Source organism: Gymnodraco acuticeps, unplaced genomic scaffold, assembly GCF_902827175.1.
Source record: "Gymnodraco acuticeps unplaced genomic scaffold, fGymAcu1.1, whole genome shotgun sequence".
In the NCBI taxonomy this organism is placed as follows: domain Eukaryota; kingdom Metazoa; phylum Chordata; class Actinopteri; order Perciformes; family Bathydraconidae; genus Gymnodraco; species Gymnodraco acuticeps.
The window spans coordinates 22,070-35,103 of record NW_022991812.1 but is presented as its reverse complement, the minus strand read 5'-3'; the positions used below and the strand labels follow the sequence as shown (position 1 = coordinate 35,103).

General features: G+C 42.2%; 1 protein-coding gene across 1 annotated transcript in view; it reads right to left on the bottom strand.

Annotated features, from left to right (window-relative positions):
* Window positions 1-1,605: 1,605 nt before the first annotated feature.
* The window catches only part of LOC117535264 (inositol polyphosphate 5-phosphatase K-like), a gene marked incomplete at its 5' end in the record, with an annotated part of 29,670 nt that continues 18,241 nt past the window's right edge, over window positions 1,606-13,034 (bottom strand). The window contains 5 exon segments of the mRNA XM_034199663.1: window positions 1,606-5,129; window positions 10,098-10,202; window positions 11,186-11,269; window positions 11,427-11,564; window positions 12,040-12,262. Coding sequence (XP_034055554.1) covers window positions 5,034-5,129; window positions 10,098-10,202; window positions 11,186-11,269; window positions 11,427-11,564; window positions 12,040-12,262 — 646 coding nt within the window.

Sequence of the window (13,034 nt, the reverse complement as noted above, 5' to 3'; positions counted from 1 at the left end):
TGGAGGAAGATCCTGGAAAGGTCGAGGCTGTGGTGGAGTGGCCAACCCTAACTACGAGGAGGCAGCTTCAGAGATGTCTGGGCTTTGCCAACTTTTACCACCGCTTCATCAGGAACTTCAGTAAGGTTGCTGCACCTCTCACTCTCTGTAAAAATTAAGTTCTTCTGGACCCCAGAAGCTAATGAGGCTTTTCTCAGACTCAAGTCCCTGTTCACCTCTGCTCCCATCCTCATCCAGCCAGACCCTGATAAGCAGTTTATTGTGGACGTAGATGCGTCAGACACTGGGGTGGGAGTTGTCTTGTCGCAAACTGCTGGTTCCAATAACATCCTTCATCCTTGTGCTTTCTTTTCACGCCGTCTCTCTCCTGCTGAGTGCCACTATGGTTTTGGTAACCGGGAGCTTCTGCCAGTAAAGCTGGCGTTAGAGGAGTGGAGACACTGGCTCGAGGGCAGCAAGCAGCCATTCCTGATCTGGACAGACCACAAGAACCTCGCCTACATCCAGTCAGCGAAGCGGCTAAACTCCCGACAAGCCAGATGTAATGCATGTTTTCTTATGTCATTAGGTTCCAAATGAGGAGATTATATATTTCATTATTTTTTATATATATTATTAAATTAATATATTATTAAGTAATATTAATAATATTTAAACATTGTTTATATTGTTTTATTTATATTTTAGTTATTACTTTCCATTTTCAAATGGATGTTGGAGCCTCCCGCAGGGAAACACCCTGAAATAACCCCTTAATAAAGTATTTTTAAACATCATCCGAGGCGTGTCCCATGTCCCACCTGCCCCACCTCTCTAGACCTCGGCCTGGGTTTTAAACACTTTTAGGGACACTTGGTTGACTTTATTTTAAGATATTCCCCCCCCCCCCCCCCCCCCCTGTGTGCCTACTAACCCGTGTGTATTTTATATTTTACATATTTGTTTTCTATTATACATATTTTAACATTTGGGTTGATGTGATATTTATTACCAGCACTAATTTTACTTGCATGCCAATTTTAAACAAAGTCAACCTCGGTCCGTTTAGCCAGATGTTTTTTAACCCACTTACCAGGTATTTTACCAGATGCTGTGGAACGCAGCCTCGGAACCCCTTCGGGGGGGCAGGAGTACAGGTTTTAACCCCGCCGCCTACGCTCTGTGCTGAAGCCGCTGCTCTCTTTTATCCCTTTTATTCAATTTTTAAAAAACATTTTTAACCCAGACCAAACCGGGCTTTTATAAACTTTTGGTTTTACTACAGGAGTTTTTAAACAGGTTTTTAAACACAAAATATTGACCCAGAGCCCGTTCCCCAAAACCCTTACCCTAAACCTAACCAAGTCTTCACACTAAAATCAATGATTCCCCTCATGGGGACCTCCATTTTGTCCCCATAAGGGAGGTGAGTCCTCACACGTGACTATGTAAACATATTTAGGTCCCCACAAGTATAGTAATGCTAGGCTACACACACACTTTCCAATCTACACACACACATACTTCTGCAGTCCTCCAATCAGACGCCAGCTGTCTCTACACAGGTGGAATGTGCTTCCAATGAAAAAAAAAAAAAATTGATAAATTATTTTTTTTTCACACATATTTTCATTCAAGATTCGAAGGTTTTATTGTCGTTGTCATATTTTTCACGTTATTAATACAGAATGAGCAGATTAGTAACAAACCACACAAAGATTGAAGTTAAAAGACGTATTTAATGTGCATTTGGAACGCTTTGCTATTCTCTTACAGTACTTTACAATATTTTAAAAGGTCACGTTTTAATACAAAGTCAAACAAAAACAATAATATAAACTGGCTAATATTTCTGATTCCAGCTAATCAATAACAATTAGATTCAACAGAGGATTTCTGTGTGAGGGTGAAGGTTTAGAAATTTATAATCTGAGAATAGGAGGCGTTGTTCTGATAAATAACGTGAGGAATATTAACGATAAATACAGATCGAGGCACTTGCTGAATCCATCGTTTTCTGACACACATTCCTCCGTACACACTTATAATAATAAGCTATAAATAATCATGAACAATAAACAGTGCAACAATTCTCTATGTGTGTTAAAAAAGGAATGGAAATATAGTATGAATACTGTGGCGCTGATCTTGTTTATAAGATATATGAATTCAAGACGCCCGTATACAAGATGGTGCTGTGACTTCCCGATATCCGGCATTTTGGAGAGCTACGTACGGCAACCCAAGTAGGACATTTAACACAGAAACGTTTCGCCAAGAAGAGAAAAAAACTCCCAAATCCCGACAACCTAGTTATTTCTATTGCAATGTATTTTCCCGATTATTATAAGTCCTTTTAGTGGGTTGAGTAAATTCAATCATTTATGGCATTAATAATGTATACATAATTCTTAAATGTGAATGACTGTCTTTCATTTTATGTAAAATTAGAACAATTTTAGTCCGGCCAAAACGTTCTCTGTTGAGCTTCCTGGAAAAAAGGGAAATTACATAAAATATTTTCCATAAAAAAGTTGATTCAAGAACGAAACTGTTATTAAATCTGTATTTTAATATGACAATCATTAAGTCTAAAAAATTTCCCAGCTTTGGAATTGCTCTGTTATTTCTTATCGTTTATACATTTATGGCAGATCAACACATTCTTGCGCAGTACAATCCAGGCAGCCGTCTGGACGTCAAATGTCCTATGTGGGTTGCCGTACGTAACTGTCCAATATGGGGGGTATGACTACCTGATTTTACGAAAGACGACCCAAATAGGACATCATAGAAATTCAAAAGCTAGGGAAGCTCTTTCAGATTTAGCAATACTTATCCTATATTTGAAAAACACTGATTTAATAACAGAGTTTTGTTCTTGAATCAACTTTTTTTTCCAGGAATCTCAACAGAGAATGTTTAGGCCAGACTAAAACGTTTTAAGATATTAATTATTAATTCCATAAATGATTGCCTACATTTACAGTTTCTCATTTCTCCAGTTTGCTGAAGTTAAATCCATTTATCACTTATTGTAAGAATGTAATTAACCCACTAAAAGGAGTTCTCAAATAATCTGGAAATCACGTTGTAATAACAATAACTCATCTCTCGTTCAGATTCAAAACATTTAAAGTAAATTAAAGACCAATCTTTTTAATTTGGCTTATAATTTGGGGCACTTCAAGCATGAAAGATGCTATATAAATAAAGTTTGTTATTATTAATGTCGTCTGGTTGTTTGAGTGTTTTTTCTCTTCTTTGTGAAACGCTGCTGTGTGAAATGTCCTTCTTGGGTTGCCGTACATTGCTCTCCAAAAGGGCCGACCAACTCTTTTTGACTGGTCATATTTCTGGAGTAATTATACAGTTTTTGAGGAACAGAAATATTGTTTTCTGGCATCACTTTAACATTTTAACAAGGTGCTGGTGGGTAAGCAAACTGGGAATAATAAGCTAAATATATATATACGTTAAGTCCTCCAGGAACAACTGAAGCTTAATTAATAAATGTGACAATAAAATAAAAAACTGCTAAATATTCTCTTATTTTCCTACAGCAGCGTATTACTGAAACACCTAGGATTGTGTACATTAAAAAAATCATAATGTCAAACCTTTAAAATAATAACTTACAGAGCACAGATTAAAATCAGTCCTGTTTGAATAATTATCTGAATATTTCTAAATTAAGAGTTTTTTAGCCAATCTCACCTCCTCAGTTCCCCCTCTATACATTCAAATGAATACAAATTAAGGTTTACATCTTCCCTCTTAGCTGTAGTGCTAATTATTGGACGTTTCTACAACCAATATATTAAAAATGTGACTTTAAAAATGTTTGAATGGCACTACAGGTAAGAGACAAAAGGTGTATTTGTATTATGATTACGATTTTAAAGGGTTTCATTATAATCTTTATCCAATATTTAATACTTCTGAGTTAATCCAAACTACTTTTGAAATGTGAACAGTGCAGCAACGATGTAGAAAAACTGGTATCATTGTTCTTTAAAATGTATTTTCTCCACTATCAATGCTATGCTAACACGCAGTCTACAGCGCTGGAAGTAATAAAAGTTGTATTTCTGCTAAAACTAAAGTTCTGAAATATAAATGTTCCCACAGACTTTGAAACCTAATGTTCATCTTTAGTTGGAGCTTCTCCTTTTTCACATTTCCTCTTAAATGTCAGTTCAAAGCTCTGATTATCTCCTGAACAAAGACTGTGAATATATTCATCGTCATCTGTTTATAAGTGACTGTTCTTTTTGTATATATTGACTCTTGTGCCGTTATATTTTCATTTTGTATTGATGCCTCTTAATGTATGACTTTGTATACATGTGTAAATGTTTGATTATGTAGATATCTTTAAATATTTTAACTTTTATTCATCGGGTTTGTGAGAAAACAGCATTTCTAAGATGTGGAAAATACAGCTAAATATGTACTTTTAATAAAGGTGTATCCAGTGTAAAGTCTGGTATAATTTAAATGTGTTGTTTTTTCCCCAGGAATGGCTTCGAGGATACAAATTAATATTTTCTAAGTAAAACAATTGACATTTAATCGCTGATTTTGCTGCAAAATGACAAAAAAATCAATGTGTTTTGCTAACTTTGCAGCTCCCTTTTTCCTCTCATTACAGCAGCAGTCGAGTGCTTTCACCTTTCCAATCTAATTACATATTCATAATAAACACACAGCGTTTACACAGCATTTACATGTGTTAAAACATACATAATCTAAACAAATCCAACAACATACCTCACTTTCTGTTTCCTCCCATTCCTCATTACCTCAAACATTAAATCAAAATCAAAGCACTTTCTGTTTCCTCAGGGATTAAGCCACTTGTTGAAGGACTGTAGAGAAAGTCTCATTTTAAAAGGAGTGAACTGACCCTGAGTCACAGTGTCAGAGGTCAGAGGTCAGAGCAAATGTAACAGCATAAACAGGCCATAATTCTGCCTAAAGGGAATCACAGTGAGGTTAAACATCCTGCTGTGTTTCTCTGGATCTGGATCTGGATCGAACCACACTGACAATCACTGATGGAAATCTTCACCCGCTACGATTTGATCCAGATCGTTGATTCTCTCCGGAGAAAAACCTTCCTCGATGGCAACCTTCGAAGCAAGGACCTAAAAGACAGATATATGTATTATATATATAGATTTTATTTTACAGTATGTTTTGTGTTGTGCTGCTCTATCTCACACAGGCTCCGCCCTCTACTGGACTCTATGGGTACTACTCTCATCAATGATACGCGAGCGTTCACACACTGAAGTTGTATAAACGTAGCCGGCCAATCAGGGCGAGCCACCTGAATGCGCGCGCAGGCTCACAGTATATAAAGGCAGCTACACCTCCTGACTGCCATCCTTTTCTCTTCAGCGAGCGAGATAACACCTGAGCAGAAAAGCACTCGAAAAAAACAAGTAATAAGTATCTTACCTCCAGGCAAGCAAATGGAATCGCCCCTGCAGGAAACCCGTGCCCGGCTTAATAGCGGGCGCCAATCCCCACCAGCTCTGTTTCTAGTGCCTGGGACCAGACCACGCCGAAGACGAGCTTGAGGTGGTGGACGTGGGAGACCAGAATATGGCAGAGGCGACGCCACCAACGTTCGCCATCCCAGCCGTGCGGGTTATGGCTCCTTTTGCTGAGGAGGAAGAAGGTTACTTCGTCCCCCCACCACTGCCGCCTCCGCCAGCCGCCTCCGCCAGGGGTTTTACGGTCCAGTCCGGCCCGCCCGGCGCAACCGGCTTTCGTCTCGCCCCCATTGCCAGATATCTGGCAGTGTGTGGAGGCGTCGTGGCAACAGCCACTGAAAACGAGAGCTCCGGTGGCAGAAATGGTAGGTATTCTGAGGGTGCGGGGCCGCACGGAGACCTCAAATCCCCTCGACGAGAGCATGGCACAGGCAGCAGGCTGGGCGGAGAATCTCTGCCCCTGCTGCCGCATGACAGGGAAAACGCTGGAATATTTTTTATAGAATATGTGTAGGGTGTGTTGGGCGTCTCGCTGATTACTCCTCAGCTCCTTACTGTGTTCAGCATTAACTTTGCCGTTAATGTGAACACAGCGAAGCGTGCGTGCCCCCGCGAGAGTTGGCCGTGCGCGGAACGTTCAAGGACCTACGCGGAGGCTCTGCCCTTTTCATGTTGGTTCGTTTAGAAATCCCAAGAGGCACAAACGACGTCTGGTGACCATGATGTGGACTACTTCAGTGGAGGGCAACCCCCGATACTGGGGGTCCCCAAAGCATTTGCTGAAGGGGAGGGATCTACCTAGAAACAGCTATAAGTGGTGGCTGGCCTCTGACAGAGACCCGGGCACATCAACCTTCTCGAGCTACAGGCAGTAGTACTGGTTCTGCAGCACTTCAAACCCTTACTACAGGGAAAACATGTGCTGGTGAGGAGCGACAACCGCACCACAGTGGCTTACATCAATAGGAGAACCTGTGGTTGTGGGCCTCAAATAATGTGTTTATCTCTGAAGGCGTTCTCTGGAGAACAGGGGGGCCGGGCCTCATGTCAAGAGGCAGGCCCCTGCCAAACGAATGGTGGTTCTCCCTGGCTCGTCAGGACAATCCACCCTTGGGGGTGGACACGTTTGCACACGAGCCATGGCCAAGATAGCTGCTCTACGCCTTTCCGCTGCAGGTGCAATAGGGGCGTTACCCACTCTGGGCAGACCTCTCCAGGCTTGGCTCCTGAGAGGGACAGGCTGAGAAGGGGTGGACTGTCTGACAAAGTTATACAGACTATCCAGGCAGCAAGGGCGGGATCCACCACAGCCTGTTACAGGACGAAGTGGTTGGAATTCCTACAGTTACTGGAACTGGTACAGCCGGGCGATTGGTTCACAAACCATCGACTTGAGGGACGCTTACTTTTATGTCGAAATTGCTAGAAAGCCAACACACAGGAAGTATTTGCGTTTTGCCTTCCAGGGGATAGCCTACGAGTACAACAGACTGCCATTCGGCTACTCCCTGTTCCCACGCACGTTCAGCAAATGTGTAGCCACAGCGCTCCAGCCGCTTCGTGACCATGGCATGAGGGTTTTATTTTATCTCAACGACCTCATAGTCATGGCCAGGTCCAGGGAATGGGCAGATGTTCCACACAGCCCAATTGATTTGACACCTAAACAAGTTGGGGGTTTGCGGTCAATTGGAAGAAGAGCAGTCCCATACCTCACCAGCAGGTGGGGTATCTGGGGATTTTACTCAATGCAGCCCCCATCGAGAGCGAGGGGTACGCCCCCATCGAGAGCGAGGTGTACGCCCCCATCGAGAGCGAGGTGTACGCCCCCATCGAGAGCGAGGTGTACGCCCCCGTCTAGAGCGAGGTGTACGCAGTGGCGGCTGGTGGAAATTATTTTAGGTGGGGCTCTTGTAATGGTGAATAAACCACATGGGGACAATTTTGAGAAGTGACCCCTTCAATTATGACTTCTGGTGATGTTAGAGATATGAGAAGACTGATCAATACCTCCATAATCTTCAGTGTGGTTAGCTATGAATCTTCCAAAACTTCCAAATACCTTGTCCTGGACATAGTTTCTACAGTTAACTGTGCAACAGTACAGTAAGCCCACACAAACTGCAGAACACCGGTTCTTTGGGAACACTCAAATGATTTAATTCCCATGTAAAATCAGGAGACTAAATACGAACATTATATGCAGACACAGACGTGGTTCAGAAACACAGAAATATTAGAAAACAGACCATTAAGGCAAAAAATCTAGTTTGATGGATGCTGTCAAAACTCAACTATATACAATAATATGTGCGCGTGTGTGTGTGTGTGTGTGTGTGTGTGTGTGTGTGTGTGTGTGTGTGTGTGTGTTTATTTATCACGGACACATAGTATCTGTCCCCGGCTGTTTGAAGAGCAAGCATGGGAAACAAAAGACAGCGTTTACCTGTTTGCATCCAGCTAGTCACACACACAGTTACAATCACACTCCCTGTAATTAACATAATTAATAGATAGTTAGCTTCTCACCATCATTCGCTGTGGCCCACTGATGTTAACGACCGTAACTGAAAAGCTGCCTGCCAAACGTGAACATTCAGCCACGTGACTCGCAAACTCTCGCGAGAGTTTTACACAAGACGGATCCTTTCTAGCCATAACCAACTCACAGACTGCATCGGGCGCTGAAATTGCCGCCCTTTGAGTATCAGATCTGACGACGCTGATTGGCTGAAATTATGTTTCGGCGGCGTAGTTTACAGATAGCAACAGTCAGCAATGTGTTGGCTGCTGCTGGGGCTGAGTGAGGGCTCCTTTCTTAGCGCCCAGACGAGAGGGTAATGATACACGCTGCGGCCAGGCAGGAAACATGTGACTTATCAGTAACTTTAGACATCGTAACACAATTTTAAACGAGATTTTATTTTAGATTATATATTTTACTGATACCAACTATATAATATTTACCTTGTTCATTAAAAATAAAAATAATTTTTTTTTTTAAATATATATATTTTTTTAATGACAATCAAATGTGGGAAGAGGGGGGTGGCGCCCCTAGCGGCCGGCCGCCACTGGGTGTACGCCTCCATCGAGAGAGAGGTGTACGCCCCATCGAGAAGGAGGGCAGGCTACATGCCACTCTGTCAGAGGACAGACAGACGTCCCTGCTTCAGGCAGTTTGCGGACTGAACGTTGGTGCGAGGAAAGTAGTCTAGAGCCTCTGTCCGGTACATTGGGCTCTATTCTATCCTAGCTATAGCTACTGGTGGACAAGGGGCTTGCTCATGCCTTCCGGTGACCGTAGCAGGGCGACACTCAGACTGAACCCCTCCTCTGTTCCCAAGAACCTAAGGAGTTCTTCCAGGTCGAGGGTCATACAGCTAGACGGCTTTAGTCGTCCACCTATGCACGGTGGCGTCTTGGTCTACGCCAGGCCTGTTCATAAGGTAAGTATCTCTTAGACATGTCTGGCTCCTTTTCCATCGTCAGTGCTTGCTGGGGCAACACAGGACTGGTGAAAGGAGGAGGGCTGTGGGTCAGTAAGCTGTATCTGACCCCCTTGGACATAATGCACTTACGTTGTCCCATGCTCCTTAGGGACCTGGGAAACGTGGTGCACAGTGTGTAGTCACTTGCGCTGGCACCTGCAGGGTGGAGCTATGGGCTTATTCAGACCAATTAGGCTCTGCCCAGCCAAGTAAGCTGCGGCCACAACTTCTCCACGGTCACAATCGGAAGTTGGGGTGCGATGGCTGTTAACCAAAGGCCGGTCAGGGGCAGTGTGGTGGGTCGATGGGTGGGGCGACAGGGCGTTTACAGTCAGGAGGTGTAGCTGCCTTATATATTGTGAGCCTGCGCGCGCATTCAGGTAGGCTCGCCCTGATTGGCCGGCTACGTTTATACAACTTCAGTGTGTGAACGCTCGCGTATCATTGATGAGAGTAGTACCCTTAGAGTCCAGTAGAGGGCTCCGCCTGTGCTTATAGAACTAGGGTTACAATATGTAACCCTAGTTACATTTATGTTTAGTGTTTATTTTGTTCTGTCATAACGCCTTGTGCGGAATGCTTTGGCAATACTATGTTTAAAATGTGGTCATGCCAATAAAGCCCTTTTGTATTGTAGTGTATTGTTTTGAGAGGAAGGAAGTCCGACTGGGCCAAACTGGGCCAGGTTTAAGAGCTCAGACTGGTTTATTGTTATGCAAATTAAGTAGAACCGGCATTGAGTATTATGACACGACCATATTTTAAAAAAGTCTTCGCTGACTGCATAAGAACGCTAAAGTGACTTGTATATCATTGGTAATAAGCTACATTTGGAAAGGATTTTAAAAGGTTTTTTTCACGTTTTAACACTTTTTATTTTAAATTCTTATGTACTGCAGTAATTTACTTTAATTAGTCATGAAGTCAAATATTTATATTTATATTTCTTGTCAACATTTATTCACATTTTTTAAATTTCCTAACAGTTTTTTTAAAACAGTTTTAAATACATACTTATAGATTATTGTGTGTGTGTGTGTGTGTGTGTGTGTGTGTGTGTGTGTGTGTGTGTGTGTGTGTGTGTGTGTGTGTGTGTGTGTGTGTGTGTGTGTGTGTGTCTCACCTTGAATGGTTCACTGACTCCGATGACGCACTGCAGAGCACCGCTGTAGTAACACAACACACAATCGCCCCCCCGCACAGGGATCTCCTCTTTACTCACATACACCTGCAGAAACACACACACACACACACGTGCTTTTATTAGCGTTATCAACGGTAGGTTTTAGTCTATAGAAAATAGAAAAATAGAATAGTTGGTGCTTAGAGTTGTCGATTAATGTCCTAAATTTGAATAAATATATCGTTGTTGTCAAGTACGTTTACACATAGAAGGAATTCACTTAGAAAAACACAGTAAGAGGAAATAATTTGAAAAAAATATAGAACTTTTTCTAGAACTATTACAAAAAATATTATAAAGTAATAAAAAGAATCTAAATAAAAAAAATTAAAACACAAATAAAATACAATGAAGTAACTTCAACTATAAGTAGTAGCAAAATAATTTGCAGAATATCTGAATGTTGACACTACACACAAGTAGAACACTTTGTGTTTTGTGAAATAAGGATGTGTCATATGGATAACTCCTTATTTCAGGGTTAGGGTCCTCATTTTAATTAAAATGTCTGTTCTATAGTTTGTATACAATTCATTTAATTGTGTATTATTGTCTATGAAATATTTATTGTAAAGGTTGTTTGAGTCCTTAGCCCTTTATAAATTAAATTAATATAAATGTATGATTTGACTGTTTGTCATCTTGCAATTTACTTATTTATCAAAATAGTTATCACCGTAATAAACCGTAATCAATTCCATCTTACTGTACAATATTACATTGTACATTCTGTTCTTGTATATATCAATTTCAATTTACGTGTATATAGCCTTCTTGCACAATGTTTTATTTTTATTTTTGTATTTTATTATAGATGTTGTCACAAGACTTTCATAGCCATTTCTACACTGCAGCTTATGCTATCCAAAGCTTTGAATTTCTATTGTTTTTATTTCAAATTCACCAATTAGCCGTTCCTCGTCCATCCTCGTGCATCTAGGTTCTCTACCGTCTAAATAAGACGCTGTGTCATGTAGATCATTTGAAACATAGGTCTTTTTAATTAAAGGTGTTGCAGGACTCTCTACCTGAGTGGCTTCCTCGCTGGAGTTCATCTCGTCGTCTTTGACCCAGGTGTAGGTGATGTAGTCCGTCACGCTGCTGAACCCCACCTGCATTCAAACACACGTCAAGATGGTCACAGTGGGAATGTGAACGCATCATATTTATATTTCATTTGTGTTTGCATTATCTATTACAAAGGGTGCCCAATATCGTTCACATTCATCCCATCTAAAACCCTTGTTATTCTGAATGACCCTGGTTGACCTTAAAGAGTCCGATCCAGTCCCAGGAGCTGGAGGGGAACGGCTGCATCGCTCGGTACAGAACCACCGCGTCGAGGTCTGAACTCCACTCTCCTTCTGCCTTCACACGCACCAGAGGATCAGTGAACCTCTTCTTCAGCTGCACACACACACACACACACACACACACACACACACACACACACACACACACACACACACACACACACACACACACACACACACACACACACACACACACACACACACACACACACACACACACACACACACACACACACACACACACACACACACACACACACACACACACACACACACACACACACACACACACACACACACACACACACACACACACACACACACACCACACACACACACACACACACACACACACACACACACACACACACACACACACACACACACACACTAGCTCATTAGCTTTTAAAGTGCATACATCCAAAACCAATACCAGGAGAGGATAAGTGTGTTTGTGTGTGTGTGTGTGTGTGTGTGTGTGTGTGTGTGTGTGTGTGTGTGTGTGTGTGTGTGTGTGTGTGTGTGCGTGTGTGTGTGTGTGTGTGTGTGTGTGTGTGTGTGTGTCTCACCTCCATAGTGAAGACCCCGGTGACTGGTTTGTGGTCGCTGATGCTGAACTCCATGTTGCAGGTGTACAAATCCTGCCTGATCTTCAGCGGGAACTCCTCCTCTTCCTCCTTCTCCTCCTCTTCCTCCTCTTCCTCCTCCAGAGCAGAGTTTCCCTCTTCCTCCTCAGCGGGTCGCAGCCTCCACAGAATCCTGTCGGTCCAGGCCGGTTTACGCTTCTTACCGCTGGAAAATGTGATAAGAGAAGAAGAAGAAAAGAGGGGAGGTTTAGTGAGGAGATAAGGGGTGTTTCTCAATGTCGAGGAAGGATGCTCCAGAGCCACTATTTCAAGGATGCTACGTCATCGAGTTCCGCCGAAGGACCGTTCCAATGTCCAGGATCCTTGGAATTCTACCGAGGACTGAATCCTTCGTTGCGGGAAATTGTGTATGACGCACACCTGCACACTTGCTAGCCTGTCCCATTCTGCGTTCCGAATGAAAGGAAGGATTCTTGCCTAGCCTCTGAAGGACCTGACTCGGAGGGACATGTCCTACCAAGGAAGCGTCCTCGACATTGAGAAACACCCTAGGTCTAAATTGTTTATAACTTACCAGGAACCAGCGTTTACATTATCCGGTATTTGCCTGACTTTGAATGGAAAAGTCTGTAGAAGTCTGACACATTTTTAACTCTCCTCAGTCTGAAGTGTATTCAAATCAGGCTGAGGAAAACAATATTTACAAATTGTTTCTTTTATTATTATTTGATTATGTTATTTGAGAATTTGTGGACATGAAGCGGACATTTTTTGTTATTTCTTTGTCTTTAGAGTTGGTTTTTGTGCCGTTTGGTGTTTTATTTAGTAAATCTACTTCCCTTAATGACTCCATTGTTTGTAAAGCCTTCCTATCGATTGTTTTGAAGCTCGATAATAAACACAGATGATATTTGACCGTAGTTCCTCCCATTATTCGGCACATTGAGTCATTCCCAAATCTTCCCACGCGCTGACAG